Consider the following 24,336-nt stretch of genomic DNA (forward strand, 5'->3'; position numbering starts at 1 on the left):
AATGTTTACTGAATTGACTAAGAGACTGAGCTTAGGAAATTAGATTTTTTTCATCTTCTTTCAGGAGTAGAGAAAGTACAGGCCTGTATACATACACCCATTCAGTTGTTCACTGACTTTGAATGATACAGGGTCACTATGTTAGATTACATGCTAAAGATCCTACAATTTAAAAAATGTTAGCTTAAAAATTACAATTTATGTTGATAAGTGTTGCTAAAGATAAAAATACTAAGGATCTACAAAGGTGGAAAAATATTATACAACATCTCAAAGATGGCTTCCCAGGAGGTAACATTTGACCTGAGTTGTGAAGGATGAACAAACAAAAAGGAGAGGAAAACAGACTTCTAAGCAGAGTGGCATAAGAAACAGTGGCATGTTCAAGAAATGGTAAGTGGTGTCAGGTGACTAGAAAACTGGACATATAGGGGATGGAACTGGATGTGACAGAAGTCAATGTTGGCAAGACACGTTAGCAGCATCTAATACTGTACTATAGAATCTGGGCTTTATCTTTTTTTTTTTTTAATTAAATTCGGTTCTATTGAAATATATTCACATACCATACAATCGTCCATGGTGTACAATCAACTGATCACAGTACCATCATATAGTCATGCATTTATTACCCCAATCTATTTTTGAACGTTTCCCTTACCGGGCTTTATCTTTTATGGAATGAGAACAATGAGCCTTTTAAGCAGAGGAGGAGTATGATCAGATCTAGTTAGACCCAAAATTTTGCAATCAGCATGGGGGAAAATGGATTAGTTCAGCCAGTGAAATTTGAGAAACTCCCTAGGCTCAGGTTGGGAACATTAACCTAAATGACCATTAGCTAAATGAAATGAGAGAGAAAGTGAAATTAATCAAGATGCATTTTCTTTCCCTGACATGATACACCCTAGTTCTCTGATATAGGTTGCCAAAATAAAATAAAATAAAATAAAATAAACTACATTTACCTCTGAAGTCTAATTTTTAAATAGCAACGTTCTCACTGTCTTACAATAATAATAATTCAGAAAGAATAAGCAAATGATGTTGCAAATAGAAAGAATTTCCATACCTGAGACGCTTTGCCTATTGGAATCCGAGTCCCCATTACTGGAGTTAGAACTGTTGGAGGAGTTGTTGTCAACCCCTCCCAGAAGGGGGCGCAAGTGGCTTACTGAGACTTGTTCAATGAATGATGTTCCATACTTGCGAAAATACCACCATTCAAATATCTAGAACAGAAAAATAATAAGTGTGTTTATGATCCCTGTTATCATTTATGTCTCTTGTATACATACCCGTAAAATATGTTACAATTACTAATACCCACCTTAAGTACTTGATGGAACAATTTTATTCCAAAATTTTTTTTTAATTTGTTCCAAACATTAAAGAATTTAATCAAACTATATGCCAATTACATTTAAAAATTCTAAGTGTTGTCTTTACTTAATATTGTTATTCAAAAATAATTACAAATACAAAACATAACAAAAAAGGAACACTGGTAAGATCTCATTATTATTTTCTTCCAAAGTTACATTAATAATCAAATAAAATCACCATATCTGAAAGACAATCCTAATTAAGCCACTTTTAGAAGTATGGCTTATGATACATTCCAATTCTTGGAGCTTTACATTCTGATAAAACCATACTTTCATAAAATGTTTAAGATAGCAAAATACCACTGTGCTTTTATAAACTGCCTCTTTAGAGAAAGGCTAAATTTGTAGAAAGAGAGAGAGACATCCCGTTTTATGTACGGATGGAACACAAATGCTAAGAGATTCGTCAATGTCCCACTGGCTAAGAAGTGATTTATAAACACAAGCATGTGTTGTATGACATTAAAGTTTCTAGTTCACAAGCTTACCAATTGTTATACACTGTGGATTCCAAAAGAGAGAAGAAATAACTTTCATTAATAAAAGGAAAGTAATAATGCTCAAATGACTAGATGAAAATCAGGACTCCCTAAGCACTGGAAAAGCAGGCAACCTTCCCCACCCCTTCTTACCTAGATTCCTCTGCTTCTACAGAGAACACTGTTTCTCACAGTTGTTGAAAATTGCTCTCTCCCATATCCTTCTCTCTCCTTTCTGTTTGATATGAAATTTGTTCCTTAAGCAGTCAGAAATCTTTCCATGGAAGAATCTTAAGAATCAACTATATCCCAGAGTCTCATAGGATGTTTATATTATACTATTATAATATAATATAGACTATGGAGTTGATATAAAATTAATTACCTTTATCATTACTTATCATAAAAACAAGATTTTGCTATCCTGGAATGGACTTTGGGCTATCATATAAAACTGGTGTTTTCTCTCTTTTGCTCTTCCAAAGATTTCTTAAAAAAGACAGAAAGAATATCTATGAATGACCAGTAAGAACTACCATTCAATCCAAATGTTTCCAATCCTATAATAGGGCAATTTAATTTCATTCCAGGGTTACCTCTTCTAATTATATGCATTTTCACATTGCAACATTCAATTACAGGCAAACCTTGTTTTATCGCCCTTTGCTTTGTTACACTTCACAGATACTGAGTTTTTCACAAATTGAAGGTCTGTGGCAACCCTGTGTTGAGCAAGTCTATTGGTTCCAGTTTTCCAACAGCATGTGCTCACTTCATGCCTCTGTGCCACATTTTAATTAAAGTGTATGCACATTGCTTTTTGAGACATAATGCTACTGCCCCACTCAACAGACTATAGCATGGTGTAAACCTAACTTTTATATGCACTGGGAAACCAAAAAAATTGTGTGACTTGCTTTATTGCAATATTTGCTTTGTTTTGCAATGGTCTGGAACCGAATCTGCAATATCTCCAAGAGATGCTTGTACTTTAACTGGGCGGATTGGGGGTAATAAAATAGAAAAGCCAAGAAAGGATAGAACTAGTCTGTAACATCTGGAATGCTAGTAATAAGATAAGAGAAAGTTCAAGAATGGTAAATTTACAGATTGTGGAGATCCAAAATGGAGTGTGTAACCCCAGGTGAATTATTTAATATATTTGAACATCAGTTTCTTCACCTGTAAAGTAGAAATCACTTATCCTCAAGGGTTCTCACTTAATTTTCACAACAACTCCACGTAAAACACCTAGTTCAGTGCTTGCTGCACTATTGGTACTCAAAAGCAATAGCAAGGCTATATTTATTTTGTTAATGATGTACACACCTCCCAAGGGCAGCACACCTCACATACTGCCATGATGCACCCTCTTTATGGCACTCTACAATTAAAGCTAGTACAGTATCTTGTCTCCTAATAGGCTGTTGGCTAAAAACCCTAGAAAACAATTGTGAAAGGGAACTTTTCACCACACAGTCTTGACCACTCAATAAACCCCTCAAGAGATTCACAGCTTTGCCTTTATTGGAAGAGAAGTCTGGCTCCAAAGGATCCAGAGCATCAGTTACAGAACTGGCAAAGGCTCTCCATCACTTGTGAGGAAGGGCCTTCTTTGCCCAGGTCTTTGCTCTGCTTTCTATATTGTGCTGCTGGAGGCCTTGTCATCTCCCCCAGTTCATCCCTTCAATCACACAGCACTAGGTGCCCCACACCAGGCATGAGCTGCATTCCGGAGTTATAAAGCAGAGATATGGCTTCTGGCATGGCCTGTCTCAATCACAGAAAACTTGGGGTTCTTCAGAATCCTCAGTTCCTCCAGGAGAATTCCTGCACTAAAAGGGACCTTAAAGGACCATCTACACATCTAGAGATGAGGAATGAGGACTACCCATCAAGGTTGCAGTGACCTGACCAAAGTTATATGACTAATTGAATAATTGCTAAGCATGGAACCACAGCTCCCTAATCATACCAGGGCCCTACAATAAGAGGTCTTTTTGTAACTAACTCTCTTGCTTCATTTAAACAAACACAGAAAGACAGAGACTATAATTTCCTTTTTTAAATCTTCACTTCCAAGAGTCCTTTGACCCAGTGTCCCTCCATGCTTCCTTAACTATCAAAACCAATCCAGAAGTAGTCTATCAAATGGTACCCAATAATTCATCCTAAGGTACAATGAATTGTATTAACTGGACATTTTCATTATATTAGGAGACAGTCCTTTAACCGAGTATTTCTAATGCAGGAATAATATGTTTCAGCAAAAACTGGGTTGATCACACACTTGTTTGGGGGAAATGGAGAGTTTTTTTATGACAGTAGAGGTTCCAAAATTTATTGAATGAACACCTAGGAAAAGGAAGTAGGGAAGAGATTTGAAACCTTCTCAAACTGCAAATCAAGTCTTCTAAAAACAATCTGTCCCCTGCTCTTATCCTGAAACATGTCAGACTTTGAGCAGCACCTCACAGTATTTTAAAAGAGCTGCAAAGATCCAAATGGGCAGATGGTGTTACTTAATGTGCTCATATTTGGTGTCACTTTGAATTCTTCTCACTGGTGCATAACCTACAATGTAAACCTCAAAGCTCATAAACAAATTCAGATTTTAAAATCACTTCTTGGACATGCTAATAGCTTAGTGGGCTTACCACAGTGGAACAAATCAGTCTTTAACATGATACATAACCAAACAATCAAAATATAAATTTACACATTTCATAGGTAGTGGTTTTTTTCCTACTCATACTCTACCCCAAGAGTTATACACGTCAATTAAGAAGAGATTTAAACACTTCAATTGGGTTTGCATTTGGGGTGTCAAAAGTGACCCTACCATCTAGTTTGAAGATAAAAATCCCAATACACTTCATGATAGCTGAGTTTTGTGGCCTTGGTTGGTTCTCTTGATTCTCTGGAGCTGAGTTTTCTAATGTGTAAAATACAGTAATCCCTCAGTAAAAGTTTGATGGATGGATGATTAGAAGGTTGGATGGATGGATATTACGAGCTAACCTGGTTTATTTTATGAGATATAAACAAAGAGCAGGATCAATGAAAGGTTTTGTGTTCACTTTGTTTCTTTGTTAAAATACAGAGAGGTGCACATGTATTTGTGGAAGGGGAACCAATTCAGTGGAGAGGGAGAGACTAAGGATTCAAAAGACTATAAATAATCCAGGAGCACGATGACAAGAGTCCAAGGGGCATATCCTACCCTGAAAAGGTAGCCTACCACTTCTTCCTGTGAGACAGGAAGAAAGTGAAGATGAATGGAGAGAGACCTTCTCTTTTAGATAGTAAATTATGATATGGGCTGTTTCACAGGTAAGAAGGAAACAAAGGGATAAACTGGGTAACAATGATCTCTGTGGAAGTGCAGGTAAGGTTTATTGGCTGACAATAAGGGAGGTGGGGGTAGAATTGAGAATGTGAGGATTGAAGAGGTGGTTCAAACTATACCATGCAGAGAAGGGCCATAAACTATACTCAGGGCCCAGATCATATTTAAAACAAAGACCCATTTGCCTAGGATCCAATTACAAATGTTCAGTGACTTCCTCCATTACTATCTGACAAAAAGCAGAGAGGATGACATAAGAGGAATGGGGGCTAGGCTAGATATACAGGTTTGCTGTTGGCCTGAGGTACAAACTTGTTGCATCATTCCTTGCATTGACGGAACAAAATCTGGCAAAGGGAACATAAACAAGGTCCTTCCATCTATCTCTAATAGACCTAAAATCTGAATCTTTTCTGAAAGTGCCTAGATTTTCCCTAATAGGACATTCTCTTCCTCTTAAAGTGCATGTTCTCTATTTAATATACTTCTCTTCAGAGATCAGGGATTTTGCCATACCTTACATTTCACTAAAGAGTGTTTCAACATTCCCACAGAGCAGCACCTCAGTTAATTCTATGCCAATTCCATTAAGCTCATGGGAAATATCAAGATGGTAAAACCAGAAATTGGCAACCTTCTTCCGAAGGGTTAAAGCAAATGATGATGTTTGTATCACAGGAGGATACAATGATGGTAGAGCCTGAAAAGGAAATATGAAACTCTACTGCCGTCTACTCCCAGAAGAAAAGATGGCCAAATTGACACCTGCTCTAAGTCATCAAAAATATATCTAACAGTAAACAGTTTTTTGGCAAGAGGGGATCTTCTGGGCTTAAAAATAAACTAGAGGAGGCGGGGCAAGATGGCAGACTGGTGAGCTGTATGTTTTAGTTACTCCTCCAGGAAAGTAGGTAGAAAGCCAGGAACTGCGTGGACTGGACACCACAGAGCAATCTGTCTTTGGGCATACTTCATACAACACTCATGAAAATGTTGAACTGCTGAGATCAGCGAAATCTGTAAGTTTTTGCGGCCAGGGGACCCGCGCCCCTCCCTGCCAGGCTCAGTCCCGTGGGAGGAGGGGCTGTCAGCTCCGGGAAGGAGAAGGGAGAACTGCAGTGGCAGCCGTTATCGGAAACTCATCCTACTGATCCAAACTCCAACCATAGATAGACTGAGACCAGACACCAGAGAATCTGAGAGCAGCCAGCCCAGCAGAGAGGAGACAGGCATAGAAAAAAAACAACAACACGAAAAACTCCAAAATAAAAGCAGAGGATTTTTGGAGTTCTGGTGAACACAGAAAGGGGAAGGGCGGAGCTCAGGCCTTGAGGCTCATATGCAAATCCTGAAGAAAAGCTGATCTCTCTGCCCTGTGGACCTTTTCTTAATGGCCCTGGTTGCTTTGTCTATTAGCATTTCAATAACCCATTAGATCTCTGAGGAGGGCCCTTTTTTTTTTTTTTTTTTTTTTAATCCTTTTTTCTTTTTCTAAAACAATTACTCTAAGAAGCCCAATACAGAAAGCTTCAAAGACTTTCAATTTGGGCACGTCAAGTCAAGAGCAGAACTAAGAGAGCTCTGAGACAAAAGGCAATAATCCAGTGGCTGAGAAAATTCACTAAACACCACAACTTCCCAAGAAAAGGGGGGTGTCCGCTCACAGCCACCATCCTGGTGGACAGGAAACACTCCTGCCCATCTCCAGCCCCATAGCTCAGAGCTGCCCCAGACAACCCAGTGTGACGGAAGTGCTTCAAATAACAGGCACACACCACAAAACTGGGCGTGGACATTAGCCTTCCCTGCAACCTCAGCTGATTGTCCCACAGTTGGGAAGGTGGAGCAGTGTGAATTAACAAAGCCCCACTCAGCCATCATTTGAGCAGACTGGGAGCCTCCCTACACAGCCCAGCAGCCCAGAACTGCCCTGGGGGGATGGCACTCACCTGTGACATAGCACAGTCATCCCTCAACAGAGGACCCGGGGCGCACGGCCTGGAAGAGGGGCCCACTTGCAAGTCTCAGGAGCCATACGCCAATACCAAGGACTTCTGGGTCAGTGGCAGAGACAAACTATGGCAGGACTGAACTGAAGGATTAGACTATTGCAGCAGCTTTAAAACTCTAGGATCACCAGGGAGATTTGATTGTTAGGGCCACCCCCCCTCCCCGACTGCCCAGAAACACGCCCCACATACAGGGCAGGCAACACCAACTACACACGCAAGCTTGGTACACCAATTGGGCCCCACAAGACTCACTCCCCCACTCACCAAAAAGGCTAAGCAGGGGAGAACTGGCTTGTGGAGAACAGGTGGCTCCTGGACGCCACCTGCTGGTTAGTTAGAGAAAGTGTACTCCACGAAGCTGTAGATCTGATAAATTAGAGATAAGGACTTCAATAGGTCTACAAACCCTAAAAGAACCCTATCAAGTTCAGCAAATGCCACGAGGCCAAAAACAACAGAAAATTATAAAGCATATGAAAAAACCAGACGATATGGATAACCCAAGCCCAAGCACCCAAATCAAAAGACCAGAAGAGACACAGCACCTAGAGCAGCTACTCAAAGAACTAAAGATGAACAATGAGACCATAGTACGGGATATGAAGGAAATCAAGAAGACTCTAGAAGAGCATAAAGAAGACATTGCAAGACTAAATAAAAAAATGGATGATCTTATGGAAATTAAAGAAACTGTTGACCAAATTAAAAAGACTCTGGACACTCATACTACAAGACTAGAGGAAGTTGAACAACGAATCAGTGACCTGGAAGATGACAGAATGGAAAATGAAAGCATAAAAGAAAGAATGGGGAAAAAAATTGAAAAAATCAAAATGGACCTCAGGGATATGATAGATAATATGAAACGTCTAAATATAAGACTCATTGGTGTCCCAGAAGGGGAAGAAAAGGGTAAAGGTCTAGGAAGAGTATTCAAAGAAATTGTTGGGGAAAACTTCCCAAATCTTCTAAACAACATAAATACACAAATCATAAATGCTCAGCGAACTCCAAATAGAATAAATCCAAATAAACCCACTCCGAGACATATACTGATCACACTGTCAAACACAGAAGAAAAGGAGCAAGTTCTGAAAGCAGCAAGAGAAAAGCAATTCACCACATACAAAGGAAACAGCATAAGACTAAGTAGTGACTACTCAGCAGCCACCATGGAGGCGAGAAGGCAGTGGCACGATATATTTAAAATTCTGAGTGAGAAAAATTTCCAGCCAAGAATACTTTATCCAGCAAAGCTCTCCTTCAAATTTGAGGGAGAGCTTAAATTTTTCACAGAAAAACAAATGCTGAGAGAATTTGCTAACAAGAGACCTGCCCTACTGGAGATACTAAAGGGAGCCCTACAGACAGAGAAACAAAGACAGGACAGAGAGACTTGGAGAAAGGTTCAGTACTAAAGAGATTCGGTATGGGTACAATAAAGGATATTAATAGAGGGAAAAATATGGCAAACATAAACCAAAGTATAAGATGGCCGATTCAAGAAACGCCTTCACGGTTATAACGTTGAATGTAAATGGATTAAACTCCCCAATTAAAAGATATAGATTCGCAGAATGGATCAAAAAAAATGAACCATCAATATGTTGCATACAAGAGACTCAGACACAGGGACACAAAGAAACTGAAAGTGAAAGGATGGAAAAAAATATTTCATGCAAGCTACAGCCAAAAGAAAGCAGGCGTAGCAATATTAATCTCAGATAAAATAGACTTCAAATGCAGGGATGTTTTGAGAGACAAAGAAGGCCACTACATACTAATAAAAGGGGCAATTCAGCAAGAAGAAATAACAATCGTAAATGTCTATGCACCCAATCAAGGTGCCACAAAATACATGAGAGAAACACTGGCAAAACTAAAGGAAGCAACTGATGTTTCCACAATAATTGTGGGAGACTTCAACACATCACTCTCTCCTATAGATAGATCAACCAGACAGAAGACCAATAAGGAAATTGAAAACCTAAACAATCTGATAAATGAATTAGATTTAACAGACATATACAGGACATTACATCCCAAATCACCAGGATACACATACTTTTCTAGTGTTCACGGAACTTTCTCCAGAATAGATCATATGCTGGGACATAAAACAAGCCTCAATAAATTTAAAAAGATTGAAATTATTCAAAGCACATTCTCTGACCACAATGGAATACAATTAGAAGTTAATAACCATCAGAGACTTAGAAAATTCACAAATACCTGGAGGTTAAACAACACACTCCTAAACAATCAGTGGGTTAAAGAAGAAATAGCAAGAGAAATTGCTAAATATATAGAGACGAATGAAAATGAGAACACAACATACCAAAATCTATGGGATGCAGCAAAAGCAGTGCTAAGGGGGAAATTTATAGCACTAAACGCATATATTAAAAAGGAAGAAAGAGCCAAAATCAAAGAACTAATGGATCAACTGAAGAAGCTAGAAAATGAACAGCAAACCAATCCTAAACCAAGTACAAGAAAAGAAATCACAAGGATTAAAGCAGAAATAAATGACATAGAGAACAAAAAAACAATAGAGAGGATAAATATCACCAAAAGTTGGTTCTTTGAGAAGATCAACAAGATTGACAAGCCCCTAGCTAGACTGACAAAATCAAAAAGAGAGAAGACCCATATAAACAAAATAATGAATGAAAAAGGTGACATAACTGCAGATCCTGAAGAAATTAAAAAAATTATAAGAGGATATTATGAACAACTGTATGGCAACAAACTGGATAATGTAGAAGAAATGGACAATTTCCTGGAAACATATGAACAACCTAGACTGACCAGAGAAGAAATAGAAGACCTCAACCAACCCATCACAAGCAAAGAGATCCAATCAGTCATCAAAAATCTTCCCACAAATAAATGCCCAGGGCCAGATGGCTTCACAGGGGAATTCTACCAAACTTTCCAGAAAGAACTGACACCAATCTTACTCAAACTCTTTCAAAACATTGAAGAAAAGGGAACACTACCTAACTCATTTTATGAAGCTAACATCAATCTAATACCAAAACCAGGCAAAGATGCTACAAAAAGGAAAACTACCGGCCAATCTCCCTAATGAATATAGATGCAAAAATCCTCAACAAAATACTTGCAAATCGAATCCAAAGACACATTAAAAAAATCATACACCATGACCAAGTGGGGTTCATTCCAGGCATGCAAGGATGGTTCAACATAAGAAAAACAATCAATGTATTACAACACATTAAAAACTCGAAAGGGAAAAATCAATTGATCATCTCAATAGATGCTGAAAAAGCATTTGACAAAATCCAACATCCCTTTTTGATAAAAACACTTCAAAAGGTAGGAATTGAAGGAAACTTCCTCAACATGACAAAGAGCATATATGAAAAACCCACAGCCAGCATAGTATTCAATGGTGAGAGACTGAAAGCCTTCCCTCTAAGATCAGGAACAAGACAAGGATGCCCGCTGTCACCACTGTTATTCAACATTGTGCTGGAAGTGCTAGCCAGGGCAATCCGGCAAGACAAAGAAATAAAAGGCATCCAAATTGGAAAAGAAGAAGTAAAACTGTCATTGTTTGCAGATGATATGATCTTATATCTAGAAAACCCTGAGAAATCGATGATACAACTACTAGAGCTAATAAACAAATTTAGCAAAGTAGCGGGAGACAAGATTAATGCACATAAGTCAGTAATGTTTCTATATGCTAGAAATGAACAAACTGAAGAAACACTCAAGAAAAAGATACCATTTTCAATAGCAACTAAAAAAATCAAGTACCTAGGAATAAACTTAACCAAAGATGTAAAAGACCTATACAAAGAAAACTACATAACTCTACTAAAAGAAATAGAAGGGGACCTTAAAAGATGGAAAAATATTCCATGTTCATGGATAGGAAGGCTAAATGTCATTAAGATGTCAATTCTACCCAAACTCATCTACAGATTCAATGCAATCCCAATCAAAATTCCAACAACCTACTTTGCAGACTTGGAAAAGCTAGTTATCAAATTTATTTGGAAAGGGAAGATGCCTCGAATTGCTAAAGACACTCTAAAAAAGAAAAACGAAGTGGGAGGACTTACACTCCCTGACTTTGAAGCTTATTATAAAGCCACAGTTGCCGAAACAGCATGGTACTGGCACAAAGATAGACATATAGATCAATGGAATCGAATTGAGAATTCAGAGATAGACCCTCAGATCTATGGCCGACTGATCTTTGATAAGGCCCCCAAAGTCACTGAACTGAGCCATAATGGTCTTTTCAACAAATGGGGCTGGGAGAGTTGGATATCCATATCCAAAAGAATGAAAGAGGACCCCTACCTCACCCCCTACACAAAAATTAACTCAAAATGGACCAAAGATCTCAATATAAAAGAAAGTACCATAAAACTCCTAGAAGATAATGTAGGAAAACATCTTCAAGACCTTGTATTAGGCGGCCACTTCCTAGACTTTACACCCAAAGCACAAGCAACAAAAGAGAAAATAGATAAATGGGAACTCCTCAAGCTTAGAAGTTTCTGCACCTCAAAGGAATTTCTCAAAAAGGTAAAGAGGCAGCCAACTCAATGGGAAAAAATTTTTGGAAACCATGTATCTGACAAAAGACTGATATCTTGCATATACAAAGAAATCCTACAACTCAATGACAATAGTACAGACAGCCCAATTATAAAATGGGCAAAAGATATGAAAAGACAGTTCTCTGAAGAGGAAATACAAATGGCCAAGAAACACATGAAAAAATGTTCAGCTTCACTAGCTATTAGAGAGATGCAAATTAAGACCACAATGAGATACCATCTAACACCGGTTAGAATGGCTGCCATTAAACAAACAGGAAACTACAAATGCTGGAGGGGATGTGGAGAAATTGGAACTCTTATTCATTGTTGGTGGGACTGTATAATGGTTCAGCCACTCTGGAAGTCAGTCTGGCAGTTCCTTAGAAAACTAGATATAGAGCTACCATTCGATCCAGCGATTGCACTTCTCGGTATATACCCGGAAGATCGGAAAGCAGTGACACGAACAGATATCTACACGCCAATGTTCATAGCAGCATTATTCACAATTGCCAAGAGATGGAAACAACCCAAATGTCCTTCAACAGATGAGTGGATAAATAAAATGTGGTATATGCACACGATGGAATACTACGCGGCAGTAAGAAGGAACGATCTCGTGAAACATATGACAGCATGGATGAACCTTGAAGACATAATGCTGAGCGAAATAAGCCAGGCACAAAAAGAGAAATATTATATGCTACCACTAATGTGAACTTTGAAAAATGTAAAACAATGGTTTAGAATGTAGGGGAACTAGCAGTAGAGAGCAATTAAGGAAAGGGGAACAATAATCCAAGAAGAACAGATAAGCTATTTAACGTTCTGGGGATGCCCAGAAATGACTATGGTCTGTTAAATTCTGATGGATATAGTAGGAACAAGTTCACAGAAATGTTGCTATATTATGTAACTTTCTTGGGGTAAAGTAGGAACATGTTGGAAGTTAAGCAGTTATCTTAGGTTAGTTGTCTTTTTCTTACTCCCTTGTTATGGTCTCTTTGAAATGTTCTTTTATTGTATGTTTGTTTTCTTTTTAACTTTTTTTTTTCATACAGTTGATTTAAAAAAGAAGGGAAAGTTAAAAAAAAAAAAAAAAGAAAGAAAAACAAGGAAAAAAAAAAAGATGTAGTGTCCCCTTGAGGAGCCTGTGGAGAATGCAGGGGTATTGGCCTACCCCACCTCCATGGTTGCTAACATGACCACAGACATAGGGGACTGGTGGTTTGATGGGTTGAGCCCTCTACCATAAGTTTTACCCTTGGGAAGACGGTTGCTGCAAAGGAGAGGCGAGGCCTCCCTATATTTGTGCCTAAGAGTCTCCTCCTGAATGCCTCTTTGTTGCTCAGATGTGGCCCTCTCTCTCTGGCTAAGCCAACTTGAAAGGTGAAATCACTGCCCTCCCCCCTACGTGGGATCAGACACCCAGGAGAGTGAATCTCCCTGGCAACGTGGAATATGACTACCGGGGAGGAATGTAGACCCGGCATCGTGGGACGGAGAACAGCTTCTTGACCAAAAGGGGGATGTGAAAGGAAATGAAATAAGCTTCAGTGGCAGAGAGATTCCAAAACGAGCCGAGAGGTCACTCTGGAGGGCACTCTTACGCACACTTTAGACAACCCTTTTTAGGTTCTAAAGAATTGGGGTAGCTGGTGGTGGATACCTGAAACTATCAAACTACAACCCAGAACCCATGAATCTCGAAGACAGTTGTATAAAAATGTAGCTTATGAGGGGTGACAATGGGATTGGGAAAGCCATAAGGACCACACTCCACTTTGTCTAGTTTATGGATGGATGAGTAGAAAAATAGGGGAAGGAAACAAACAGACAAAGGTACCCAGTGTTCTTTTTTACTTCAATTGCTCTTTTTCACTCTAATTATTATTCTTGTTATTTTTGTGTGTGTGGGAATGAAGGTGTCAGGGATTGATTTAGGTGATGAATGTACAACTATGTAATGGTACTGTAAACAATCGAAAGTACGATTTGTTTTGTATGACTGCGTGGTATGTGAATGTATCTCAATAAAATGATGATTAAAAAAAAAATCAATGGCCCATAACCAAAAAAATAAATAAATAAATAAACTAGAGCTTTTTTGAATCAGAGCACTGGGAACTGTAATGGCTGGGGCTTTCTCCACTGAGCCAAAAAACAAACAGGCAGTCCCCTTCAGACCCAGTCCAAAGTGACCCTCCAGCTCTCCAAGCATCATTTTTCCAAAGAAACACTCTCCTTCACTGAGGCCACAATACCCTGGTGGACTTTGAATTTGCAGCTAATTTGGTAGAGTCTGTGACAGGAAGGAGGATTTGATGGTGAAGCCTGGATGTATAGTAGGAATGCACTTATATGGCCACCTCACCATATATACTTATAGGACCAGTGATACCAACACTTCCACAGAATTTGGGCTTCCAGGAACTCTTGATATGTATTTGCTGATGGTGAATTGAGACCTGGAGATAGCATGTGCCTTTAGTGACTCAAGGATGAGAAAGCCAAAGATGCTGGGTGGCAGTCTTAACATCCTGTTCAATGGAATTATTCTTTCATCACTTGCTGCAAGCATTCCTTCCTTTGAAACTAAGACATCAAGGCAAGGAAAGTCTAATGTTACAGTTACAGGATGAAGAAAAATTCCTAATAGATCACTTATGGGTAATAGTGAGTGGTTCCACTCCCATAAACATTCCTTGATTCCTGGATCTGTGTTTTCTGGCTGTGGAAAAAACTGCTCCTGTACCTGTATTTATGGCTATGGAAAAAACTTCACCATACATTGGATGCTGATTGAAAGCATATGCCCCCTCCTGGAAATCACAAGCCCAGTGCTCCTAATTATTACCACATAGTTGGCATTGAAATTGAGACTTCAATAGCACAAATATCATTCAGTAAATAAAGCTCTTATAGGAGATGGGAAATATGGTTCATTCAGTCAATTTCATCAACATGTGTCCATTGTTACACTTCATGTGATAAAAAGTGAGTTACTTGATCCAAAACAATGCTGTGTAGAATATCATTATGGTAGATAAGGCATTATGTAAGTACACAGATGGTAATTTAGAGAGAATCATTGAATACAGTGAAGACAAAGTCATATCCAGAGTAAATGTATTCCGATAGGAAAATAACAAAAACAACAAGAACACAGCAGCTCTCATGATGGAAGCAGACCAAAGTCATCAGCTTGTCCTCAGTTAGTTGGCTCATCACTTTGGAGAATGGGACCATATCAGAATCAGTGTTGCTACTGGCAGATTGGGCACCCTAGAATGACTATAGCAAGGCCAGCCTTGGTGAATGGAAGTTCATATTGCTGAGATCATTCATAACCTCTATCTCTGCCACATGACAATGTCTCTCAGAAGCCCATGGGTCAAAATATGAGTGGCCTGTGACAGAGGCAAACTGGTTCTAAAATAACAGGTCATCAAATCAACTGCATTATTAGGATCCTCCTTTCTTAAGAACATCCTAGAGTAAGCATTCACAGGGACAAAAATATCATGTTTTGTGTGTGTGGTTTTCTTTGTAAATTCAGAAAAGTCAATCCATAAACCTCTTTCACTTGATCTAAAACTGTTCTGCCTATACAGATCAAGTAATAAATTAGTATAGTGCCCATCTATTTCACCTCTAGGTGTAAGAAAATCAGCAAGCCATTGCCACAGGTCATTGTGTATCAGATTATTCTGATTTCCACTTTGACTCTACTCTCTATTATGGTAACAAAGCCCACATTGTATCTGGTGATTAAGTGCCCTAACCTGGCTCCTGCCAACAGAGAAACTGATCATTATCTTTGTTTTTAAGGATCCAATTCTGTGGTGGCAGTTCCCACATTAATATCTGATCTACACAGAAGAGAATCCATGGAGCTATTCAGGAATATGGAGCTGTTCTAACAAATTTATTCCACACAATTATAAACTGTGTCCTCTGGGCAAACCTGGGAGGTGAGCACATCTTACAAGTCATATGCACTCTAATATCCAATCTCCCTAAGCCTGTGTATCCCCTCATCTACACTGTCCTAAGAAAAACCCCATCTTCAAAAGGAAGTGGTGTAGACAAGATCAGTCTAATATAGGCCTGAAGTCCCAAGCAAGTTTCAAGAGTAAATACCACAAATGCCCATGACCCCCACTGCCACTACATTATTGTCTATCTTTCCACACATACCTACAGCCTCTTGGAGAGTTTCCTATGATAAGTTGACTGAGAAAGGTTAAATTTGGGCCACATTTGCAGACAGTTCTGTGTGACATACAGGCACCACACAAAACTGGATGGTTGTAGCAGTACAGCCCCTTTCTGAGATGGCCTTGAAGGACCATGTTGAGACAGGTTAAAGAACCAGAATCCATTGAATGAATGGAAGCTCAGATCTCTTAGGGAAGGCCCCTTTGACGCTGCTGCTGGATTCAATTTGTGAGTATTTTGTTGAGGGCTTTGGCATCTATATTCTTTAAAGAGATTGGTCTATAGTTTTCTGTTTTTGTAGTATCTGTCTGACTTTCATATAAGGTGATATTAGCTTCATAGAATGAGTTAGGTAGTTTTCCCTCCTCTTCAATTTTTTGAAGAGTTTGAACAGGATTGGTACTAATTTTTTCTTGAATGCTTAGTATAAATCACATGTAAAGCCATGTGGTCCTGGGATTTCATTTCTTGGGAGCTCTTTGATGACTGACTCAGTCTCTTTACTTGTGATTGGTTTGTTGAGGTTGTCTATTTCTTCTTAAGTTAATGTTGGTTGTTCATGCTTTTCTAAGAACTTGTCCATTTTGTCTAAGTTGCCTAGTTTATCAAAATATTGTTGCCCATAGTATCCTCTCATTAGCTCCCTTATTTCTGAGGGGTCAGTAATTAAGTCCCCTTCCCATTTCTGATTTAATTTATTTGCATCCATCCTCTTTTATTGTTAGCCTACTTAAGGGTCCATTGATTTTATTGATTTTCTCAAAGAACCAACTTCTGGTTTGTTGATTCTCTCTACTGTTTTCCTGTTCTCAATTTCATTTATTTCTGCTCTAATCTTTGTTATTTCTTTCCTTCTGTTTGCTTCATCATTAGTTTGCTGTCATTTCTCTAGCTCCTCCAGGTGAACAGTTAATTACTCAATTTTTGCTCTTTATTCTCTTTTAATATATGCATTTAGGGGAATAAATTTTCCCCTCAGCACCATCTTTGCTGTATCCTATAAGTTTTGATATGCTGTGCTTTCATTTTTGTTTGCCTCAAGGCAGTTACTAATTTCTCTTGTAATTTATTCCTTTACCCACTGGTTATCTAAGAATGTGTTGTGTAGACTCCAAATATTTGTGAATTTTCTGATCTTCTGACTGTTATTTATTTCCAGCTTCATTTGATTATGATCCAAGAAAATATTTTTTAAAATATCAATATTTTTAAATTGGTTGAGACTTGCTTTGGGACTCAACATGTTGACTAACCTAGAGAATGATCCATGAACACTTGAGAAAAATGTGTACCCTGGGATTGTGGGGTGTACTGTCATATAAATGTCTGTCAACTCTAGTTCATTTATCATAAAATACAAAATTTCTATTTTCTTATTGATCCTTTGTCTAGATGTTCTATCTATCTCTAGATAAGAATGGTGTATTGAAGTCTCCAAATACTGCTATAGAGGTATCTACTTCTCTCTTCAGTGTTGACAGTGTTTGCCCCATGTATTTTGGGGCCCTATTGCTTGGTGCATAAGTGTTTATGATTGTTATGCTTTCTTGATAAATTATCTTTTTATTAATAAAAAAATAAAAGATAAACTAGATAAACCAAGGCCATTGGTTTATAATATCTGTAACCTCTTTAGATTCCTTCTTGAGTTATCAAGTATATACTTTACTCCACATCCAATGACTCTTTCAAAGTCCCTCCCAATTCCTCATGACAGACATGACTTTTTTTCACTCCTGGCTTCTACATGTTTTGTTTAGGAACACTGAACAGCTACAGGGTAGGTTTTGCCCACTGCTTCCTCAGTCTCAATCCACTCCTCCTCAGCCACCTGTTCCCCTAAACAGTTGTCTATTTTAAGAACTGGTATTCATGCCTTTCCACCCCCTTCCTTGGCCACCAGTTGCCAAGGCTTTAAGAAAAAGGAGAGAAGACAGAGGTGAGAGTACGATGCAAACCTACCTCAATGTCTGTATGTTCACAGGATGAGATTTTCTGTTAGATCATTAATTACTATGGCCTGAAGGGGAGGGTCACTCTCCTGGGGTAAAGTTATGAAGTCCAATGAGAAGTAGGAGAAGCTGGCCTGTGCCATACACCCAAGCCCTGGCAGCAGCTGTTCTCTAAAGCCCCTCACCTAGGGATTCTGATTCAGTTGGTATGGGGTAGTGCTCAGAATCTGTAATTTTATACAAGCTCACCAGTTAATTCTGATTTATTTGATTCATTGATTCATTCACTTGATCTTCTGTTTATTCAAGAGATGTGTTTTAAGTGTTTACTCTGGCATTATAGGTAGATATGGTCCCTTCCCTTGCAAAGCTCACATTCTAAAGAGGAAGAAGACATTAAGTGATTACACAAATAATCTATAATTATGAATTGTGGTAAGTGTTGCTCCATAGTTCCAGACTGGTCAAATCTGACCTAATCCTTGACCAATAAGAAAAAGAAAAAAAATCTCTCCTCCAGACATGGTTGCTTGTACCCCTCTTTTCTCTCTCTGTTTCTCCCACTCTCCTTCACTTCCTCCCTTCCTTCCTGCATTCCTTCCTTCTTTCCAATGTCAGTTCTCAACTGTATGACTTATGCTCACATATAAACCGAAAATGCCAAAAGCGAAGTTTTGTCCCTTTATCTGCCATTAGCTTGTTCATCTTCTTCATTTTGGCCTGTCTGATCTACTCAAATGCTCATGTTCACAGTCAGACCTGACAGACATCTATCTACTACTCCTTTTGTATGATACTTGATCTCCAATGGAAGGTAATTAATCTTCATGGGGAACCCAAGAAGCTATAATCCGATAAGGCTAAATGAACCTCAGTTTCCTCCCACTGTGTGCAGGCTCCTCTTCCATCTGACCCCCACAGCATCTCTCACTCTTTATTATAAAGCCAGGGTACAAGATGCTTCATAATTGACACAGCCTGATATTTATATGCTGCATCCCACACCCCAAGAACTCTTCTTACCAAAGTTCTTTGACTCTTTTCTTCACTCTTAGCTCTAGGAATACCATCATTTAGGTGATACTTATGCTTATCAATTTAATGCTACCTCAAGTGCAGGTGAAGTCCTTTAGATGGACGGAAAGAGTTGAAATGAACCATAACAATCTTCCACCCTCCCTACTCCCTTACTTTTGAATAGGAGGGGATGGACAGCATGGCCAGAGAGATGTGGATTCAAATCCCACTATTTATCTGCTGTATGACCTGGACCAAATTATTTAATCCTTTGTGTCTGTTTATACCCAGAAGCATAAAGGGGCTGGTTCTATCTACCAGACAGAATTTCAGTGAGAATTAAATGCAATAACATATGTAATGTAGTTAATACAGTACTGGCACAGAGTGAGAACTCCATAAACGGGCTTTTCATTATAAATGAGTCTAACTCAGTCATTTCTTCGACCTCTTACCCAAAAACGTACTTCTTTTACATCCAATCCATGGACTTATTCTTTTATTTACTAATCTAATTTTCTCTTTTTTGTTCTTGATTCTCACTTTTAAGAAGTATGTCCTGGAAGCCTTTTTTATACCTCTATAATATATATGTGTAAAATGTAGGTATAGGAGAGTGCCTATATGTATTTATGTGTGTATGTGGATACAGGGATCTATGCTAAAGCAGACAGAAGACTAAATTGGCAAGTTTGGACTGTGATGACAGGTGTAGTTCCTGTGGCTGGAACTGGACTGGGAAGGGAAGGCTTGTGCCAAGCCAGCAGAGAGGCAGCTTGAAGTTAAGCAAGGGACAGAGCTGCCTGGATGAGTATGGGCCCAGAAACCAAAGGGAACAGTGAGAGGTAGGTGGTATCACAAACTCATTGCTAGCTTTCAACCTGTGAAATTAAGAACGATCTGTGATACCTAGTAAAATATACACTAATTAGCTTTCATTTATTTTTAAGCACATTAGTGTAAAAGACAACGGTATTTGGTAAATGAATTTTATTTTTATGTATATTTGTTCAATTAAATGACTTTTTCTTCATACGTGAAAATACCAGACTTTTTTTTTTTAACCTCCCTTCTCCTAAGATACCAAATAACATGATATTTTCAGTCTCCAGCATAGGAATCCCCAATGTCCCCAAATAACTGATTTCCTGAGGGGCAGCCCTACACTTGGAATTTTCATTACCTGGCTATCAGAACATTGCTTAGAGGAAAACACTTAAGTAATCATCTCCCTGGGGCCAAGAAACAAACCCCTAAGCAGTTATATGCACACAGCTATTTTGCATAGCACCTGATCCTTTACTTCAACACTGCCTCACCCTGAAAAGCACTTGGCAGAAAAGAATAGGGGTTGAATAGAAACCTCAAACAGGGCTAGGAAAGCTGAGTTCCCAAAGGCTAGACAACTCCAATGTTAATAATTTCAAAAGCAGGAGCCTTTGATAAAGAGCTATTCCTACACTGTAGGTACTTAAATCTCAGAAAAGATCAAGCTTTTTGAGAAGCCTCTCAAAATCTACATACACCAGGGTTTTCCTCAAAGTTTCATGTCAGTCAGGTGTATCCTCTGCTTTCTGAGAGTTAGACAGTACAGCCATCATGAGGTTTCATCAACTACACTCCACATGCAGGCAGAAAGCTTTGCCTTCCTAGATCTGCAAAAGCAGTTATGATCTAGGGAAATCTCTTCATTTGAAGGGCAAGAGAAGCAAGCTGATAGTACAACACCGTTCCTGGGTTAGAAGAGAAAATGACTGTGGGCCTAGCTCACCAGAGTGAAACAAAATAACCTAACACCGAAGTCATTAATTTATAGCCTGCTGAACCCACACCAAGATATTGCTAGAATAAAATTCAGACCCACCATTTGCTCAGCAAGTAAGAAAAAGAGCCAAAAGCATAACCAAAGAGGCAGTGGGTTCAAATCCTGGCTCTGCCATTATTAGCTATGCTATGTGACCTTTGGCAGGTTACTTACTTGCCTATTCCACCTCAGCTTACTTACAAGTAAAATGGAAATAACATTAGCAATTACTTCATCGGGGTTGCTGTGAGGCATGAGTTAGCATGTACAGTGCGTAGATCAGTGCCTGGCACATAGTCAGCATCATCTAAGTGGGTTATGTTCCTAAATGACCATCCCAAGACAAGAAAAGCACAAACAAAAATCTACCTTTCTGCATGAGAATGAATTACTGATTTCAGCACTATATGAAATTGCTATTCAAATTGTATCCAAAAAAGTTCACTTTTGTTTGTACTTGTTTAATCAAAAAATATTTTAAAATGTTTTATAGAGAAAACATTAAAATATTATTTAAAATATGTGATAATCTTTGGATGGAGATTTATAATACCTCCTTCCCCCTTGCCAAAAAGTATATATATGTTAAAAGTTTTTATGCTTTCAGCATATACTTATTAAGAATTTATCAGGCATGTGCAGTATTTTCCAAGTCTGGAGTTTCTTCTGCCAATTTAAGAATATTAAAGTGGAAATCTGAGGACTTAGGTTCTAGGCCTGGCTTTGCCACAAATTCACTAAGTGAATGCAGGCAAGAAGTCATTTTCTTTTCTTTCCTTCGGAAATCTCATTTTTCTCTTCTGAAAAATGATGGGCTTGAACTGAATGACCATAAAGTCCTAGACCATTAACAATCCATGATTCTGCCCTTGCTTTTTCTCTTCTATCACATGTTTCACTGATACTAATCTCCTTTTCATTATGTCCTCTCTTCATCTTCTACCAACCTATTCCTTTTCCTCTTGTAGATAGTGCATAATTCTCAATTTATAAATACAATTTCTTGCCTGACTTTAAACAGTAAGCCTAAGTCCTCCTAAAGAAAATCTTCCTTTTAACCAAGTAACTTTGAAGACTTGGGAATGAGAGATTTATTCCCATACCTTCAAAACTGTCCCACCTTTTTCTGTGGTTTTATACTAATGCAGTTACTGCCAGCTTTGTTCCATCAAAGCTTCTCTTGGATCATATTCCTCTGCCCTGGACCCCCTATATTGGTGAACTTTTCAGAAACTGCCTAAACCTCTTCTACTCTTTATTTATTGTCTAGGTCAGACTCAAATATTTTTGCTTACTTCTCTCCTTTGGGACAATTTATGTTGCTCCTCCACAGGTTCAACAGAAGTAAATTCTTGTGGTTCTTGGTCTCTTAGGCCAGTGGTTCCTAGAATTTTGAATTTTACATTTCATTAAAACCCCTCCCCCCACCATCACCAATCTGGGAACCAATATGAGGTTGTTCAAGTTTTCTTTGCCGAGTGAAAATAGAAAAATAAAACCTCCATCCACTATCACCATCATTTCAGAAGGAAATTTTAACATTAAAAAATAAGAGGGATACAATCTCAGAGTAACATACAGTCCTTAAATGGAATAAATTAATGAACTACTTTATATCTTTATGAGCAACTCTCTACAGTGTCCTTATTTTTCCCATATTTTCACAGAACTGGGGAGACTTCAGACACAAACATGAGTTTGCAGATCAGCATTTAAGTGGCAATATGATGCAAATTACCACAAGCACTTCATTTCAACCCTTTCAAGAAGGAACTTTAATATACTTCCCCCCTCACCTTGGCTTAGTCTTTGCAGCCAGCACGGGACTCTCTCTTTGGAGTTCCTCTTACATAATTACCTTGGAGTGGTTCCTGCTGCTATTCTTTCATATTCCTGGCCCAACAATATCAACTTCAAAATTCTCATTCCTTGAGTTCAGCAGCCCACATAAAATTAAACTGCATATACTCTCTCTGATAATAAAATATCATCCACACATGGCAAACCGTGAAACACTGATAAAACAAATCAAGGAAGACTTAAATAAATGGAAGGACATTACATGTTCATGGATTGGAAGACTAAATATTAAGATGTCAATTCTACCCAAAATGATTTACGGACTTAACACAATCCCAATCAAAATTCCAACAGGCTTCTCTTCAGAAATAGAAAAACCAATTATCAAATTTATTAGAAATGGTAAGGGGGCCCAAAATAGCCAAAACATCTTGAAAAAGAAGAACAAAGTTAGAGAACTCACACTTCCTGACTTTAAAGCATATTATAAAATTACAGCAGTCAAAGCAGCAAGGTAATGGCACAAGGAGAGATATACTGATGAAGAGAATCAAATTGAGAGTTCAGAAACAGACCCTCACATCTATGGCCAACTGATTTTTGACAACACTGCCAAGTTCACTCAGTTGGGAAAGAATAGTCTCTTCAACAAATAGTGTTAGGAAAACTGGATATCCATGTGAAAAAAATGAAGAGGACTCCTATCTCACATTATATACAAAAATTAACTCAAAATGCATCAAACACTTAAATATAAGAACCAGAACAACAAAATTCCTAGAAGAAAATGTAGGGGAGCATCTTCAGAATCTTGTATTACACAATGGTTTTTTAGACTTTACACCCAAAGCAAAAGCAAGAAAAGAAAAAATAGATAAATGGGACCTCAACAAAATTAATAACTTTTGTGAATGAAAGGACTATACCACAAAAGTGAAAATACAACCTACAGAAAGGGAGAAAATATTTGGAAACCCCATATTCGAAAAGGGTTCAATATCCAGAATATATAAAGAAATCATACAACTCAACAACAAAAAAATCAAACAACCCAATTTAAAAATGAGCAAAAGATTTGAATAAACATTTCTCCAAAGAGGATATTCAAATGGCTAAAAAGCACATGAAAAGATGCTCAATATCACTGTCAGGGAAATGCAAATCAAAACCAAAATGAGAGGAGTCGGGCAAGATGGCGGCATAGAGAGGAGTGGAAGCTAAGTAGTCCCCCTGGAACAACTACAAAAAAACAGAAACAACTAGTAAATAATCCAGAATAACTGTGGGGGGACAAACGAGACCATCCACTCATCATACACCAACCTGAATTGGGAGGAATGCCTGAGAACACAGCATAAAATCTGTAAGTAAAACCTGCGGAACCAGGTCGGGAGACCCCCTCCCCCATAGTCCGAGCTGCGGAGCCGCGTGGTGCCACAGAGAAGCTCTCTCCCAGCAAGCGAATACAGCTCACCTGAGCTCCAACTGGGGTTTTAAGTAGCAAGTGTGAACTGCTCACTACAGGTATGCAGCCCCAAAAAACAGACAGAGGCTTTGGGTGACGACTGACCTGGGAGAGCTGGAGGGTTGCCTTGGACTGGGTCTGAAGGGGACTATCTGTTTCTTTTTTGGCTCAGTGGAGAAAGCCCCAGTCATTTTCAGTTTCCAGGGCTGTGACTCTGGGAAGGGTGGAGACACCACAAGCAGAGAGGGAGACCACTGAAATGC

The 24,336-nt window shown here is 38.6% G+C and overlaps 1 protein-coding gene across 8 annotated transcripts in view; it reads right to left on the reverse strand.

Annotated features, from left to right (window-relative positions):
• ST7 (suppression of tumorigenicity 7) overlaps positions 1–24,336 on the reverse strand; it is a 366,579-nt gene that overhangs the window by 118,417 nt on the left and 223,826 nt on the right. For all 8 annotated transcript variants that reach the window (XM_037836311.1, XM_037836313.1, XM_037836319.1 and 5 more), the window contains exon 3: positions 1,073–1,232. In XM_037836311.1, coding sequence (XP_037692239.1) covers positions 1,073–1,232 — 160 coding nt within the window. The remainder of the gene's footprint in view (positions 1–1,072; positions 1,233–24,336) is intronic.

This window comes from Choloepus didactylus, chromosome 5, assembly GCF_015220235.1.
Source record: "Choloepus didactylus isolate mChoDid1 chromosome 5, mChoDid1.pri, whole genome shotgun sequence".
Taxonomy (NCBI): Eukaryota; Metazoa; Chordata; class Mammalia; order Pilosa; family Megalonychidae; genus Choloepus; species Choloepus didactylus.